Here is a 13953-nt window from a genome sequence, read left to right on the forward strand (position 1 = left end):
GGTTAGTGTTCTCCTCAGAGCGTGTTGACGTTAGTGTTCTCCTCAGAGCGTGTTGAGGTTAGTGTTCTCCTCCGAGCGTGTTGAGGTTAGTGTTCTCCTCCGTGCGTGTTGAGGTTAGTGTTCTCCTCCGAGCGTGTTGGGGTTAGTGTTATCCTCAGAGCGTGTTCAAGCTAGTGTTCTCCTCCAAGCATGTTGGGGTTAGTGTTCTCCTCAGAGTGTGTTGAGGTTAGTGTTCTCCTCCGAGACTGTTGAGGTTAGTGTTCTCCTCAGAGAGTGTTGAGGCTAGTGTTCTCCTCAGAGAGTGTTGAGGCTAGTGTTCTCCTCCAAGCATGTTGGGGTTAGTGTTCTCCTCAGAGTGTGTTGAGGTTAGTGTTCTCCTCCGAGACTGTTGAGGTTAGTGTTCTCCTCAGAGAGTGTTAAGGCTAGTGTTCTCCTCAGAGAGTGTTGAGGTTAGTGTTCTCCTCAGAGAGTGTTGAGGTTAGTGTTCTCCTCAGAGTGTGTTGAGGTTAGTGTTCTCCTCTGAGTGTGTTGAGGTTAGTGTTCTCCTCAGAGCGTGTTGAGGTTAGTGTTCTCCTCAGAGTGTGTTGAGGTTAGTGTTCTCCTCAGAGCGTGTTGAGGTTAGTGTTCTCCTCCGAGTGTGTTGAGGTTAGTGTTCTCCTCCGTGCGTGTTGAGGCTAGTGTTCTCCTCAGAGCGTGTTGAGGCTAGTGTTCTCCTCAGAGCATGTTGAAGTTAGTGTTCTCCTCCGTGCGTGTTGAGGTTAGTGTTCTCCTCAGAGCGTGTTGAGGTTAGTGTTCTCCTCAGAGCGTGTTGAGGTTAGTGTTCTCCTCCGAGTGTGTTGAGGTTAGTGTTCTCCTCAGAGCGTGTTAAGGTTAGTGTTCTCCTCAGAGTGTGTTGAGGTTAGTGTTCTCCTCAGAGCGTGTTGAGGTTAGTGTTCTCCTCCGTGCGTGTTGAGGCTAGTGTTCTCCTCAGAGCGTGTTGAGGCTAGTGTTCTCCTCAGAGCATGTTGAGGTTAGTGTTCTCCTCCGTGCGTGTTGAGGTTAGTGTTCTCCTCAGAGCGTGTTGAGGTTAGTGTTCTCCTCAGAGCGTGTTGAGGTTAGTGTTCTCCTCCGTGCGTGTTGAGGCTAGTGTTCTCCTCAGAGCGTGTTGAGGCTAGTGTTCTCCTCAGAGCATGTTGAGGTTAGTGTTCTCCTCCGTGCGTGTTGAGGTTAGTGTTCTCCTCAGAGCGTGTTGAGGTTAGTGTTCTCCTCAGAGCGTGTTGAGGCTAGTGTTCTCCTCAGAGCATGTTGAGGTTAGTGTTCTCCTCAGAGAGTGTTGAGGTTAGTGTTCTCCTCAGAGCGTGTTGAGGTTAGTGTTCTCCTCAGAGCATGTTGAGGCTATTGTTCTCCTCAGAGCGTGTTGAGGTTAGTGTTCTCCTCCGTGCGTGTTGAGGTTAGTGTTCTCCTCAGAGCGTGTTGAGGTTAGTGTTCTCCTCCGTGCGTGTTGAGGCTAGTGTTCTCCTCAGAGCATGTTGAGGTTAGTGTTCTCCTCCGAGTGTGTTGAGGTTAGTGTTCTCCTCCGTGCGTGTTGAGGCTAGTGTTCTCCTCAGAGCATGTTGAGGTTAGTGTTCTCCTCCGTGCGTGTTGAGGCTAGTGTTCTCCTCAGAGCTTGTTGAGGTTAGTGTTCTCTGAGTGTGTTGAGGCTAGTGTTCTCCTCAGAGCATGTTGAGGTTAGTGTTGTCCTCCGTGCGTGTTGAGGTTAGTGTTCTCCTCAGAGCGTGTTGAGGTTAGTGTTCTCCTCAGAGCGTGTTGAGGTTAGTGTTCTCCTCAGAACGTGTTGAGGTTAGTGTTCTCCTTCGTGCGTGTTGAGGTTAGTGTTCTCCTCAGAGCATGTTGAGGCTAGTGTTCTCCTCAGAGCATGTTGAGGTTAGTGTTCTCCTCCGTGCGTATTGGGGTAAATGGTGTCCTCAGAGCGTGTTGAGGTTAGTGTTCTCCTCAGAGCGTGTTGAGGTTAGTGTTCTCCTCCGAGCATGTTGAGGTTAGTGTTCTCCTCCAAGCGTGTTGGGGTTAGTGTTCTCCTCAGAGCGTGTTGACGTTAGTGTTCTCCTCAGAGCGTGTTGAGGTTAGTGTTCTCCTCCGAGCGTGTTGAGGTTAGTGTTCTCCTCCGTGCGTGTTGAGGTTAGTGTTCTCCTCCGAGCGTGTTGGGGTTAGTGTTATCCTCAGAGCGTGTTCAAGCTAGTGTTCTCCTCCAAGCATGTTGGGGTTAGTGTTCTCCTCAGAGTGTGTTGAGGTTAGTGTTCTCCTCCGAGACTGTTGAGGTTAGTGTTGTCCTCAGAGAGTGTTGAGGCTAGTGTTCTCCTCAGAGAGTGTTGAGGCTAGTGTTCTCCTCCAAGCATGTTGGGGTTAGTGTTCTCCTCAGAGTGTGTTGAGGTTAGTGTTCTCCTCAGAGCGTGTTGAGGCTAGTGTTCTCCTCAGAGCATGTTGAGGTTAGTGTTCTCCTCAGAGAGTGTTGAGGTTAGTGTTCTCCTCCGAGCGTGTTGAGGTTAGTGTTCTCCTCAGAGCATGTTGAGGTTAGTGTTCTCCTCCGAGTGTGTTGAGGTTAGTGTTCTCCTCCGTGCGTGTTGAGGCTAGTGTTCTCCTCAGAGCATGTTGAGGTTAGTGTTCTCCTCCGTGCGTGTTGAGGCTAGTGTTCTCCTCAGAGCATGTTGAGGTTAGTGTTCTCCTCTGAGTGTGTTGAGGCTAGTGTTCTCCTCAGAGCATGTTGAGGTTAGTGTTGTCCTCCGTGCGTGTTGAGGTTAGTGTTCTCCTCAGAGCGTGTTGAGGTTAGTGTTCTCCTCAGAGCGTGTTGAGGTTAGTGTTCTCCTCAGAGCGTGTTGAGGCTAGTGTTCTCCTCAGAGCATGTTGAGGTTAGTGTTCTCCTCCGTGCGTGTTGAGGTTAGTGTTCTCCTCAGAGCGTGTTGAGGTTAGTGTTCTCCTCAGAGCGTGTTGAGTTTAGTGTTCTCCTCCGTGCGTGTTGAGGCTAGTGTTCTCCTCAGAGCGTGTTGAGGCTAGTGTTCTCCTCAGAGCATGTTGAGGTTAGTGTTCTCCTCCGTGCGTGTTGAGGTTAGTGTTCTCCTCAGAGCGTGTTGAGGTTAGTGTTCTCCTCAGAGCGTGTTGAGGCTAGTGTTCTCCTCAGAGCATGTTGAGGTTAGTGTTCTCCTCAGAGAGTGTTGAGGTTAGTGTTCTCCTCAGAGCGTGTTGAGGTTAGTGTTCTCCTCAGAGCATGTTGAGGCTATTGTTCTCCTCAGAGCGTGTTGAGGTTAGTGTTCTCCTCCGAGCGTGTTGAGGTTAGTGTTCTTCTCAGAGCGTGTTGAGGTTAGTGTTCTCCTCCGTGCGTGTTGAGGCTAGTGTTCTCCTCAGAGCATGTTGAGGTTAGTGTTCTCCTCCGAGTGTGTTGAGGTTAGTGTTCTCCTCCGTGCGTGTTGAGGCTAGTGTTCTCCTCAGAGCATGTTGAGGTTAGTGTTCTCCTCCGTGCGTGTTGAGGCTAGTGTTCTCCTCAGAGCATGTTGAGGTTAGTGTTCTCCTCTGAGTGTGTTGAGGTTAGTGTTCTCCTCAGAGCATGTTGAGGTTAGTGTTGTCCTCCGTGCGTGTTGAGGTTAGTGTTGTCCTCCGTGCGTGTTGAGGTTAGTGTTCTCCTCAGAGCGTGTTGAGGTTAGTGTTCTCCTCAGAGCGTGTTGAGGTTAGTGTTCTCCTCAGAGCGTGTTGAGGTTAGTGTTCTCCTTCGTGCGTGTTGAAGTTAGTGTTCTCCTCAGAGCGTGTTGAGGCTAGTGTTCTCCTCAGAGCATGTTGAGGTTAGTGTTCTCCTCCGTGCGTATTGGGGTTAATGGTGTCCTCAGAGCGTGTTGAGGTTAGTGTTCTCCTCAGAGCGTGTTGAGGTTAGTGTTCTCCTCCGAGCATGTTGTGGTTAGTGTTCTCCTCCAAGCGTGTTGGGGTTAGTGTTCTCCTCAGAGTGTGTTGACGTTAGTGTTCTCCTCAGAGCGTGTTGAGGTTAGTGTTCTCCTCCGAGCGTGTTGAGGTTAGTGTTCTCCTCCGTGCGTGTTGAGGTTAGTGTTCTCCTCCGAGCGTGTTGGGGTTAGTGTTATCCTCAGAGCGTGTTCAAGCTAGTGTTCTCCTCCAAGCATGTTGGGGTTAGTGTTCTCCTCAGAGTGTGTTGAGGTTAGTGTTCTCCTCCGAGACTGTTGAGGTTAGTGTTCTCCTCAGAGAGTGTTGAGGCTAGTGTTCTCCTCAGAGAGTGTTGAGGCTAGTGTTCTCCTCCAAGCATGTTGGGGTTAGTGTTCTCCTCAGAGTGTGTTGAGTTTAGTGTTCTCCTCCGAGACTGTTGAGGTTAGTGTTCTCCTCAGAGAGTGTTGAGGCTAGTGTTCTCCTCAGAGAGTGTTGAGGCTAGTGTTCTCCTCAGAGAGTGTTGAGGCTAGTGTTCTCCTCCGAGTGTGTTGAAGCTAGTGTTCTCCTCCGAGTGTGTTCAGGCTAGTTTTCTCCTCCAAGCGTATTGAGGTTAGTGTTCTCCTCCGTGCGTGTTGAGGTTAGTGTTCTCCTCCGAGCGTGTTGGGGTTAGTGTTATCCTCAGAGCGTGTTCAAGCTAGTGTTCTCCTCCAAGCATGTTGGGGTTAGTGTTCTCCTCCGAGACTGTTGAGGTTAGTGTTCTCCTCCGAGACTGTTGAGGCTAGTGTTCTCCTCCAAGCGTATTGAGGTTAGTGTTCTCTTCAGAGATTGTTGAGGCTAGTGTTCTCCTCCAAGCATGTTGGGGTTAGTGTTCTCCTCAGAGTGTGTTGAGGTTAGTGTTCTCCTCCGAGACTGTTGAGGTTAGTGTTCTCCTCAGAGAGTGTTGAGGCTAGTGTTCTTCTCAGAGAGTGTTGAGGCTAGTGTTCTCCTCCGAGTGTGTTGAAGCTAGTGTTCTCCTCCGAGTGTGTTCAGGCTAGTGTTCTCCTCCAAGCGTATTGAGGTTAGTGTTCTCCTCCGTGCGTGTTGAGGTTAGTGTTCTCCTCCGAGCGTGTTGGGGTTAGTGTTCTCCTCCAAGCATGTTGGGGTTAGTGTTCTCCTCAGAGTTTGTTGAGGTTAGTGTTCTCCTCCGAGACTGTTGAGGTTAGTGTTCTCCTCAGAGAGTGTTGAGGCTAGTGTTCTCCTCAGAGAGTGTTGAGGCTAGTGTTCTCCTCCAAGCATGTTGGGGTTAGTGTTCTCCTCAGAGTGTGTTGAGGTTAGTGTTCTCCTCCGAGACTGTTGAGGTTAGTGTTCTCCTCAGAGAGTGTTAAGGCTAGTGTTCTCCTCAGAGAGTGTTGAGGTTAGTGTTCTCCTCAGAGAGTGTTGAGGTTAGTGTTCTCCTCAGAGTGTGTTGAGGTTAGTGTTCTCCTCTGAGTGTGTTGAGGTTAGTGTTCTCCTCAGAGCGTGTTGAGGTTAGTGTTCTCCTCAGAGTGTGTTGAGGTTAGTGTTCTCCTCAGAGCGTGTTGAGGTTAGTGTTCTCCTCCGAGTGTGTTGAGGTTAGTGTTCTCCTCAGAGCGTGTTAAGGTTAGTGTTCTCCTCAGAGTGTGTTGAGGTTAGTGTTCTCCTCAGAGCGTGTTGAGGTTAGTGTTCTCCTCCGTGCGTGTTGAGGCTAGTGTTCTCCTCAGAGCGTGTTGAGGCTAGTGTTCTCCTCAGAGCATGTTGAGGTTAGTGTTCTCCTCAGAGTGTGTTGAGGTTAGTGTTCTCCTCTGAGTGTGTTGAGGTTAGTGTTCTCCTCAGAGCGTGTTGAGGTTAGTGTTCTCCTCAGAGTGTGTTGAGGTTAGTGTTCTCCTCAGAGCGTGTTGAGGTTAGTGTTCTCCTCCGAGTGTGTTGAGGTTAGTGTTCTCCTCCGTGCGTGTTGAGGCTAGTGTTCTCCTCAGAGCGTGTTGAGGCTAGTGTTCTCCTCAGAGCATGTTGAGGTTAGTGTTCTCCTCCGTGCGTGTTGAGGTTAGTGTTCTCCTCAGAGCGTGTTGAGGTTAGTGTTCTCCTCAGAGCGTGTTGAGGTTAGTGTTCTCCTCCGAGTGTGTTGAGGTTAGTGTTCTCCTCAGAGCGTGTTAAGGTTAGTGTTCTCCTCAGAGTGTGTTGAGGTTAGTGTTCTCCTCAGAGCGTGTTGAGGTTAGTGTTCTCCTCCGTGCGTGTTGAGGCTAGTGTTCTCCTCAGAGCGTGTTGAGGCTAGTGTTCTCCTCAGAGCATGTTGAGGTTAGTGTTCTCCTCCGTGCGTGTTGAGGTTAGTGTTCTCCTCAGAGCGTGTTGAGGTTAGTGTTCTCCTCAGAGCGTGTTGAGGTTAGTGTTCTCCTCCGTGCGTGTTGAGGCTAGTGTTCTCCTCAGAGCGTGTTGAGGCTAGTGTTCTCCTCAGAGCATGTTGAGGTTAGTGTTCTCCTCCGTGCGTGTTGAGGTTAGTGTTCTCCTCAGAGCGTGTTGAGGTTAGTGTTCTCCTCAGAGCGTGTTGAGGCTAGTGTTCTCCTCAGAGCATGTTGAGGTTAGTGTTCTCCTCAGAGAGTGTTGAGGTTAGTGTTCTCCTCAGAGCGTGTTGAGGCTAGTGTTCTCCTCAGAGCATGTTGAGGTTAGTGTTCTCCTCCGAGTGTGTTGAGGTTAGTGTTCTCCTCCGTGCGTGTTGAGGCTAGTGTTCTCCTCAGAGCATGTTGAGGTTAGTGTTCTCCTCCGTGCGTGTTGAGGCTAGTGTTCTCCTCAGAGCTTGTTGAGGTTAGTGTTCTCTGAGTGTGTTGAGGCTAGTGTTCTCCTCAGAGCATGTTGAGGTTAGTGTTGTCCTCCGTGCGTGTTGAGGTTAGTGTTCTCCTCAGAGCGTGTTGAGGTTAGTGTTCTCCTCAGAGCGTGTTGAGGTTAGTGTTCTCCTCAGAGCGTGTTGAGGTTAGTGTTCTCCTTCGTGCGTGTTGAGGTTAGTGTTCTCCTCAGAGCGTGTTGAGGCTAGTGTTCTCCTCAGAGCATGTTGAGGTTAGTGTTCTCCTCCGTGCGTATTGGGGTAAATGGTGTCCTCAGAGCGTGTTGAGGTTAGTGTTCTCCTCAGAGCGTGTTGAGGTTAGTGTTCTCCTCCGAGCATGTTGAGGTTAGTGTTCTCCTCCAAGCGTGTTGGGGTTAGTGTTCTCCTCAGAGCGTGTTGACGTTAGTGTTCTCCTCAGAGCGTGTTGAGGTTAGTGTTCTCCTCCGAGCGTGTTGAGGTTAGTGTTCTCCTCCGTGCGTGTTGAGGTTAGTGTTCTCCTCTGAGCGTGTTGGGGTTAGTGTTATCCTCAGAGCGTGTTCAAGCTAGTGTTCTCCTCCAAGCATGTTGGGGTTAGTGTTCTCCTCAGAGTGTGTTGAGGTTAGTGTTCTCCTCCGAGACTGTTGAGGTTAGTGTTCTCCTCAGAGAGTGTTGAGGCTAGTGTTCTCCTCAGAGAGTGTTGAGGCTAGTGTTCTCCTCCAAGCATGTTGGGGTTAGTGTTCTCCTCAGAGTGTGTTGAGGTTAGTGTTCTCCTCCGAGACTGTTGAGGTTAGTGTTCTCCTCAGAGAGTGTTAAGGCTAGTGTTCTCCTCAGAGAGTGTTGAGGTTAGTGTTCTCCTCAGAGAGTGTTGAGGTTAGTGTTCTCCTCAGAGTGTGTTGAGGTTAGTGTTCTCCTCTGAGTGTGTTGAGGTTAGTGTTCTCCTCAGAGCGTGTTGAGGTTAGTGTTCTCCTCAGAGTGTGTTGAGGTTAGTGTTCTCCTCAGAGCGTGTTGAGGTTAGTGTTCTCCTCCGAGTGTGTTGAGGTTAGTGTTCTCCTCCGTGCGTGTTGAGGCTAGTGTTCTCCTCAGAGCGTGTTGAGGCTAGTGTTCTCCTCAGAGCATGTTGAAGTTAGTGTTCTCCTCCGTGCGTGTTGAGGTTAGTGTTCTCCTCAGAGCGTGTTGAGGTTAGTGTTCTCCTCAGAGCGTGTTGAGGTTAGTGTTCTCCTCCGAGTGTGTTGAGGTTAGTGTTCTCCTCAGAGCGTGTTAAGGTTAGTGTTCTCCTCAGAGTGTGTTGAGGTTAGTGTTCTCCTCAGAGCGTGTTGAGGTTAGTGTTCTCCTCCGTGCGTGTTGAGGCTAGTGTTCTCCTCAGAGCGTGTTGAGGCTAGTGTTCTCCTCAGAGCATGTTGAGGTTAGTGTTCTCCTCCGTGCGTGTTGAGGTTAGTGTTCTCCTCAGAGCGTGTTGAGGTTAGTGTTCTCCTCAGAGCGTGTTGAGGTTAGTGTTCTCCTCCGTGCGTGTTGAGGCTAGTGTTCTCCTCAGAGCGTGTTGAGGCTAGTGTTCTCCTCAGAGCATGTTGAGGTTAGTGTTCTCCTCCGTGCGTGTTGAGGTTAGTGTTCTCCTCAGAGCGTGTTGAGGTTAGTGTTCTCCTCAGAGCGTGTTGAGGCTAGTGTTCTCCTCAGAGCATGTTGAGGTTAGTGTTCTCCTCAGAGAGTGTTGAGGTTAGTGTTCTCCTCAGAGCGTGTTGAGGTTAGTGTTCTCCTCAGAGCATGTTGAGGCTATTGTTCTCCTCAGAGCGTGTTGAGGTTAGTGTTCTCCTCCGTGCGTGTTGAGGTTAGTGTTCTCCTCAGAGCGTGTTGAGGTTAGTGTTCTCCTCCGTGCGTGTTGAGGCTAGTGTTCTCCTCAGAGCATGTTGAGGTTAGTGTTCTCCTCCGAGTGTGTTGAGGTTAGTGTTCTCCTCCGTGCGTGTTGAGGCTAGTGTTCTCCTCAGAGCATGTTGAGGTTAGTGTTCTCCTCCGTGCGTGTTGAGGCTAGTGTTCTCCTCAGAGCTTGTTGAGGTTAGTGTTCTCTGAGTGTGTTGAGGCTAGTGTTCTCCTCAGAGCATGTTGAGGTTAGTGTTGTCCTCCGTGCGTGTTGAGGTTAGTGTTCTCCTCAGAGCGTGTTGAGGTTAGTGTTCTCCTCAGAGCGTGTTGAGGTTAGTGTTCTCCTCAGAACGTGTTGAGGTTAGTGTTCTCCTTCGTGCGTGTTGAGGTTAGTGTTCTCCTCAGAGCATGTTGAGGCTAGTGTTCTCCTCAGAGCATGTTGAGGTTAGTGTTCTCCTCCGTGCGTATTGGGGTAAATGGTGTCCTCAGAGCGTGTTGAGGTTAGTGTTCTCCTCAGAGCGTGTTGAGGTTAGTGTTCTCCTCCGAGCATGTTGAGGTTAGTGTTCTCCTCCAAGCGTGTTGGGGTTAGTGTTCTCCTCAGAGCGTGTTGACGTTAGTGTTCTCCTCAGAGCGTGTTGAGGTTAGTGTTCTCCTCCGAGCGTGTTGAGGTTAGTGTTCTCCTCCGTGCGTGTTGAGGTTAGTGTTCTCCTCCGAGCGTGTTGGGGTTAGTGTTATCCTCAGAGCGTGTTCAAGCTAGTGTTCTCCTCCAAGCATGTTGGGGTTAGTGTTCTCCTCAGAGTGTGTTGAGGTTAGTGTTCTCCTCCGAGACTGTTGAGGTTAGTGTTGTCCTCAGAGAGTGTTGAGGCTAGTGTTCTCCTCAGAGAGTGTTGAGGCTAGTGTTCTCCTCCAAGCATGTTGGGGTTAGTGTTCTCCTCAGAGTGTGTTGAGGTTAGTGTTCTCCTCCGTGCGTGTTGAGGTTAGTGTTCTCCTCCGAGCGTGTTGGGGTTAGTGTTATCCTCAGAGCGTGTTCAAGCTAGTGTTCTCCTCCAAGCATGTTGGGGTTAGTGTTCTCCTCAGAGTGTGTTGAGGTTAGTGTTCTCCTCCGAGACTGTTGAGGTTAGTGTTCTCCTCAGAGAGTGTTGAGGCTAGTGTTCTCCTCAGAGAGTGTTGAGGCTAGTGTTCTCCTCCAAGCATGTTGGGGTTAGTGTTCTCCTCAGAGTGTGTTGAGGTTAGTGTTCTCCTCCGAGACTGTTGAGGTTAGTGTTCTCCTCAGAGAGTGTTGAGGCTAGTGTTCTCCTCAGAGAGTGTTGAGGCTAGTGTTCTCCTCCGAGTGTGTTGAAGCTAGTGTTCACTTCCGAGTGTGTTCAGGCTAGTTTTCTCCTCCAAGCGTATTGAGGTTAGTGTTCTCCTCCGTGCGTGTTGAGGTTAGTGTTCTCCTCCGAGCGTGTTGGGGTTAGTGTTATCCTCAGAGCGTGTTCAAGCTAGTGTTCTCCTCCAAGCATGTTGGGGTTAGTGTTCTCCTCAGAGTGTGTTGAGGTTAGTGTTCTCCTCCGAGACTGTTGAGGCTAGTGTTCTCCTCCAAGCGTATTGAGGTTAGTGTTCTCTTCAGAGAGTGTTGAGGCTAGTGTTCTCCTCCGAGACTGTTGAGGTTAGTGTTCTCCTCAGAGAGTGTTGAGGCTAGTGTTCTCCTCAGAGAGTGTTGAGGCTAGTGTTCTCCTCCGAGTGTGTTGAAGCTAGTGTTCTCCTCCGAGTGTGTTGAAGCTAGTGTTCTCCTCCGAGTGTGTTCAGGCTAGTGTTCTCCTCCAAGCGTATTGAGGTTAGTTTTCTCTTCAGAGAGTGTTGAGGCTAGTGTTCTCCTCTGAGTGTGTTGAGCTTAGTGAAGTAGTGTGAACTAAAGGATGTAAATGTGTTTGTTCCCAGGTTCCGTCTCCACTCCCGTCCTCCTCTGACCAAAGAGTTTCTGGGTTCCCTCAAGGCTCTTCCCACCAAGTACAACAGCCAAACCAAGGCCAAGTTTGAGAACTTCATCGCCATCTATGGCACGCATTTCCTGCGGCAGGTGAATCTCGGCGGGAAGGTGCAGTCCCTCACGGCTGTGCGGACGTGTCAGGTGTCCATGAACGGCCTCTCAGTGCGGGATGTCAGCAACTGCCTCTCCGCAGAGGCCGGGGCGATTATAAAGGGCGTGTCAGTTAAGGGCCAGGCCGGCTACTGCAAGAACAAGAGCAACAAGCTGGAGCGAGGCAGCAACTTCTCTATGTACTTCAAGGACCGGATGACTGAGGTCCTGGGCGGAGACGGTAGCCACGGCGACCTGCTTTTCGCCCCAGACCAGAAGAACGGATACGCAGCCTGGATGAAAACACTGAAGAAAGTTCCTGGGGTGGTGTCCTACAGCCTCAGCTCTCTGCACATGCTCGTACGCAATGACTCGCTCCGGAAAACCAGCCTGCAGCAGGCCATCCGGGACTACATCATCCGCAGGGCGGTCTCCGCGTCCTGCAGCTCCAAGTGCCCCATTGGGCACCGGTCCGGCTGTGGCTGTAAGTGTAGCGGGCACCAGAGGATCACCTCCAACTGCTGCCCGAGCAAAAATGGCATCGCCACCCTCAGTGTCCGGGTGGAGCGGGCGGCGGGGCTCTGGGGCGACTACTTCTCCAAAACCGACGGCTACGTCAAGGTCTTCTACGGCAGCCAGGGAGACACTACCCCGGTCATCTGGAACAACAACTTCCCCGTCTGGAACCGGGTCACCAACTTCGGAACCGTGGACCTCACCACAAAAACGTGAGGAACACACACACTTACACACACACACACACTCACTCCTTTGGATAGTCTCTCTCTGATATCTGTGTGTGTGTGTTTGTGTGTGAAGGCCTGTGAAGTTCGAGGTGTGGGACCGTGATAACCGCTGGGACGATGATCTCCTGGGTACTGCGTTGGTGAATCCGTACCGTGGGGTGAACGTGAAGAAATCGTTCCGTCTAAAACACGGAACCCTGTATGTGTCACTGAATGTGGTCTGTGCTCCAAACCTGACCGGCTCCATTTGCGAGAAATATGCCCCCTCCCCCGAAGCCAAGGAGAAACTCAGCTACCTGCAGCTGCTGGAGAACCACAGGCCCGTTCTAGAGCAAAGAACCCACAGCACACATCTCAACAGAACCTTTCTCTGAAAGCCTGGAGAACCCACAACTTGGAACCCAACAGGTACTTAGCACTTCACAGAGAATTCCTCTACCAACCTGGAGAACCACCAACTTAGAACCAAACAGAACCTTCCTCTGCCAATCTGGAGAACCCCCAACTTGGCACCAAACAGAACCTTCCTCTGACAATCTGGAGAACCCCCAATTTAGAAACAAACAGAACCTCCCTCTGCCAACCTGGAGAACCACCAACTTATCACCAAACAGAACTTTCCTCTGCCAATCTGGAGAACCCCCAATTTAGAACCAGAAGCATTGGCAGTATTAGCAGTAGTAGCTGTATTATCAGTAATAGCAGTATTAGTACCAGAATCATTAGCAATAGTAGCTGTAGTAGCTGTATTATAAGTAGTAGCAGTATTAGCACCAGAAGCATTAGCAGTAGTAACTATATTAGCCATAGTAGCAGTATTAGCACCAGAAGCATTGGCAGTATTAGCAGTAGTAGAATGTATTATAAGTAGTAGCAGTATTAGCACCAGAAGCATTAGCAGTAGTAACTATATTAGCCATAGTAGCAGTATTAGCACCAGAAGCATTGGCAGTATTAGCAGTAGTAGAATGTATTATCAGTAGTAGCAGTATTAGCACCAGAAGCATTAGAAGTAGTTGCTTTACTTTCAGTAGTAGCAGTATTAGCACCAGAAGCATTAGCAGTATTAGTGGTAGTAGTTGTATTATCAGTAGTAGCAGTAGTAGCACCAGAAGCTTTGACAGTATTGGCAGTAATAGCTGTATTATCAGTAGTAGCAGTACTAGCACCAGAGGCATTAGCAGTAGTAACTATATTAGTCATAGTAGCAGTATTAGCACCAGAAGCATTGGCAGTATTAGCAGTAGTAGCTGTATTATCAGTAGTAGCAGTATTAGCACCAGAAGCATTAGCAGTATTAGCGGTAGTAGCTGTATTATCAGTATTATACACCCTGTAGTAATATCGAATGCTGTGTTAATATTTTGAGACCACCCTTTGTCCAGTACATTTCTGGGTTACTGTGCATGTGTGAAAGGGTTTGTGACTTAAACTGGCCAGTCAGGGAGCACTAGCTAGCTCATTAATTTCTGCATACTGACAGTCCTCATTGTGGCAAAGTGGGTTGATTTTATCAGAAAAGCAACACATAAAATATTGTTAAATAGTTATAACTTTCACCTTGTTTATATGTGTTTTGTAATTTGTCCAGAGTTAAGACGATTTATGTCTGGAAAAGTAGTAAAACATTTCAGGGGAATTCTAAATCATTTTAAGTGGTGAGGAATTCAAACACAGTAGAAATTTACAAGGTGAGTCACAAATAACAGGACACCCTTTAATTTGATTACTCCAGCAGGTAACGGGTGAGGGGCCTATCTTTTACGCAGTGTCCAGAAAATGGCCACTGCAGTGGATCAAGGGAAAGTTTTTCTAATGGGAAGGTGATCATTTAGCACATCAAAGAAATAAAAGGGTTTCCTGCTACATTTGACTCACCCTGTATAATCAAATATTTTCAGTTCAGGTTTGTCATGATACTGTGTGGAAACAACATGTTATTTTTGTCACAGGAACTCAATAAATTAACAACTGCAGGTAAAACAAATTTGCAGTAGCAATAGTAGTATTAGCAGTAGCAGAAATATTAGCATTATTAGCAATATTAGCATTAGCATTAGTAATACAGGTAAAAAAAATGCAATAGTAGCATTAGCAGTTATAGCAGTAGCAGAATTAGCAGTAGTAGTAGTATTAGCAGTTGTAGCATTAGCAGTTTTAGAATTAGAGGTAGTAGCAGTATTAGCAGTAGACATAGTATTATCATCATTAATAGTTGCAGTAGCATTGTTAGCATTAGCAGTAACAGTAATATTTGCAATAATTGTTATGTTAGCAGTTACATTTCAAAAATAAAAGCATGTATTGAAATGGAAAGAAGCTCATTCCTGTGTAAACCACAACTGTGTAAAATAAATGGTTTATAAAAACACCTCTACGCTGCAGTTTAGATTCTGCCTCTTTCTCATGTTCTTCCATTCCTTTGTGTTTACTCTGTTATAAACCCACTGGTTAAATGGCCTTATAGACACACCTGAATGTGGTTATAAAGTGTTATATGAGGATAGAAAATATTATGAAATAATATGTTCATAAATGTTTTATAAAGTTTGATAAAAATCAGTGAAGTGTTATAAACTCCATTGAGGGAAAGACTATTCAGTGTGGGACTG

The 13953-nt window shown here is 48.5% G+C and overlaps 1 protein-coding gene across 1 annotated transcript in view; it reads left to right on the plus strand.

The window, feature by feature from the left end:
- The window catches only part of prf1.3 (perforin 1.3), a 59332-nt gene extending 45658 nt beyond the window's left edge, over window positions 1–13674 (plus strand). The window contains exons 4-5 of the mRNA XM_066675123.1: window positions 10457–11323; window positions 11415–13674. Coding sequence (XP_066531220.1) covers window positions 10457–11323; window positions 11415–11715 — 1168 coding nt within the window. The 3' untranslated portion in view covers window positions 11716–13674. The remainder of the gene's footprint in view (window positions 1–10456; window positions 11324–11414) is intronic.
- The last annotated feature ends 279 nt before the right edge of the window (window positions 13675–13953 follow it).

The sequence above is a fragment of the Hoplias malabaricus genome, chromosome 6 (assembly GCF_029633855.1).
Source record: "Hoplias malabaricus isolate fHopMal1 chromosome 6, fHopMal1.hap1, whole genome shotgun sequence".
NCBI classification, from domain to species: domain Eukaryota; kingdom Metazoa; phylum Chordata; class Actinopteri; order Characiformes; family Erythrinidae; genus Hoplias; species Hoplias malabaricus.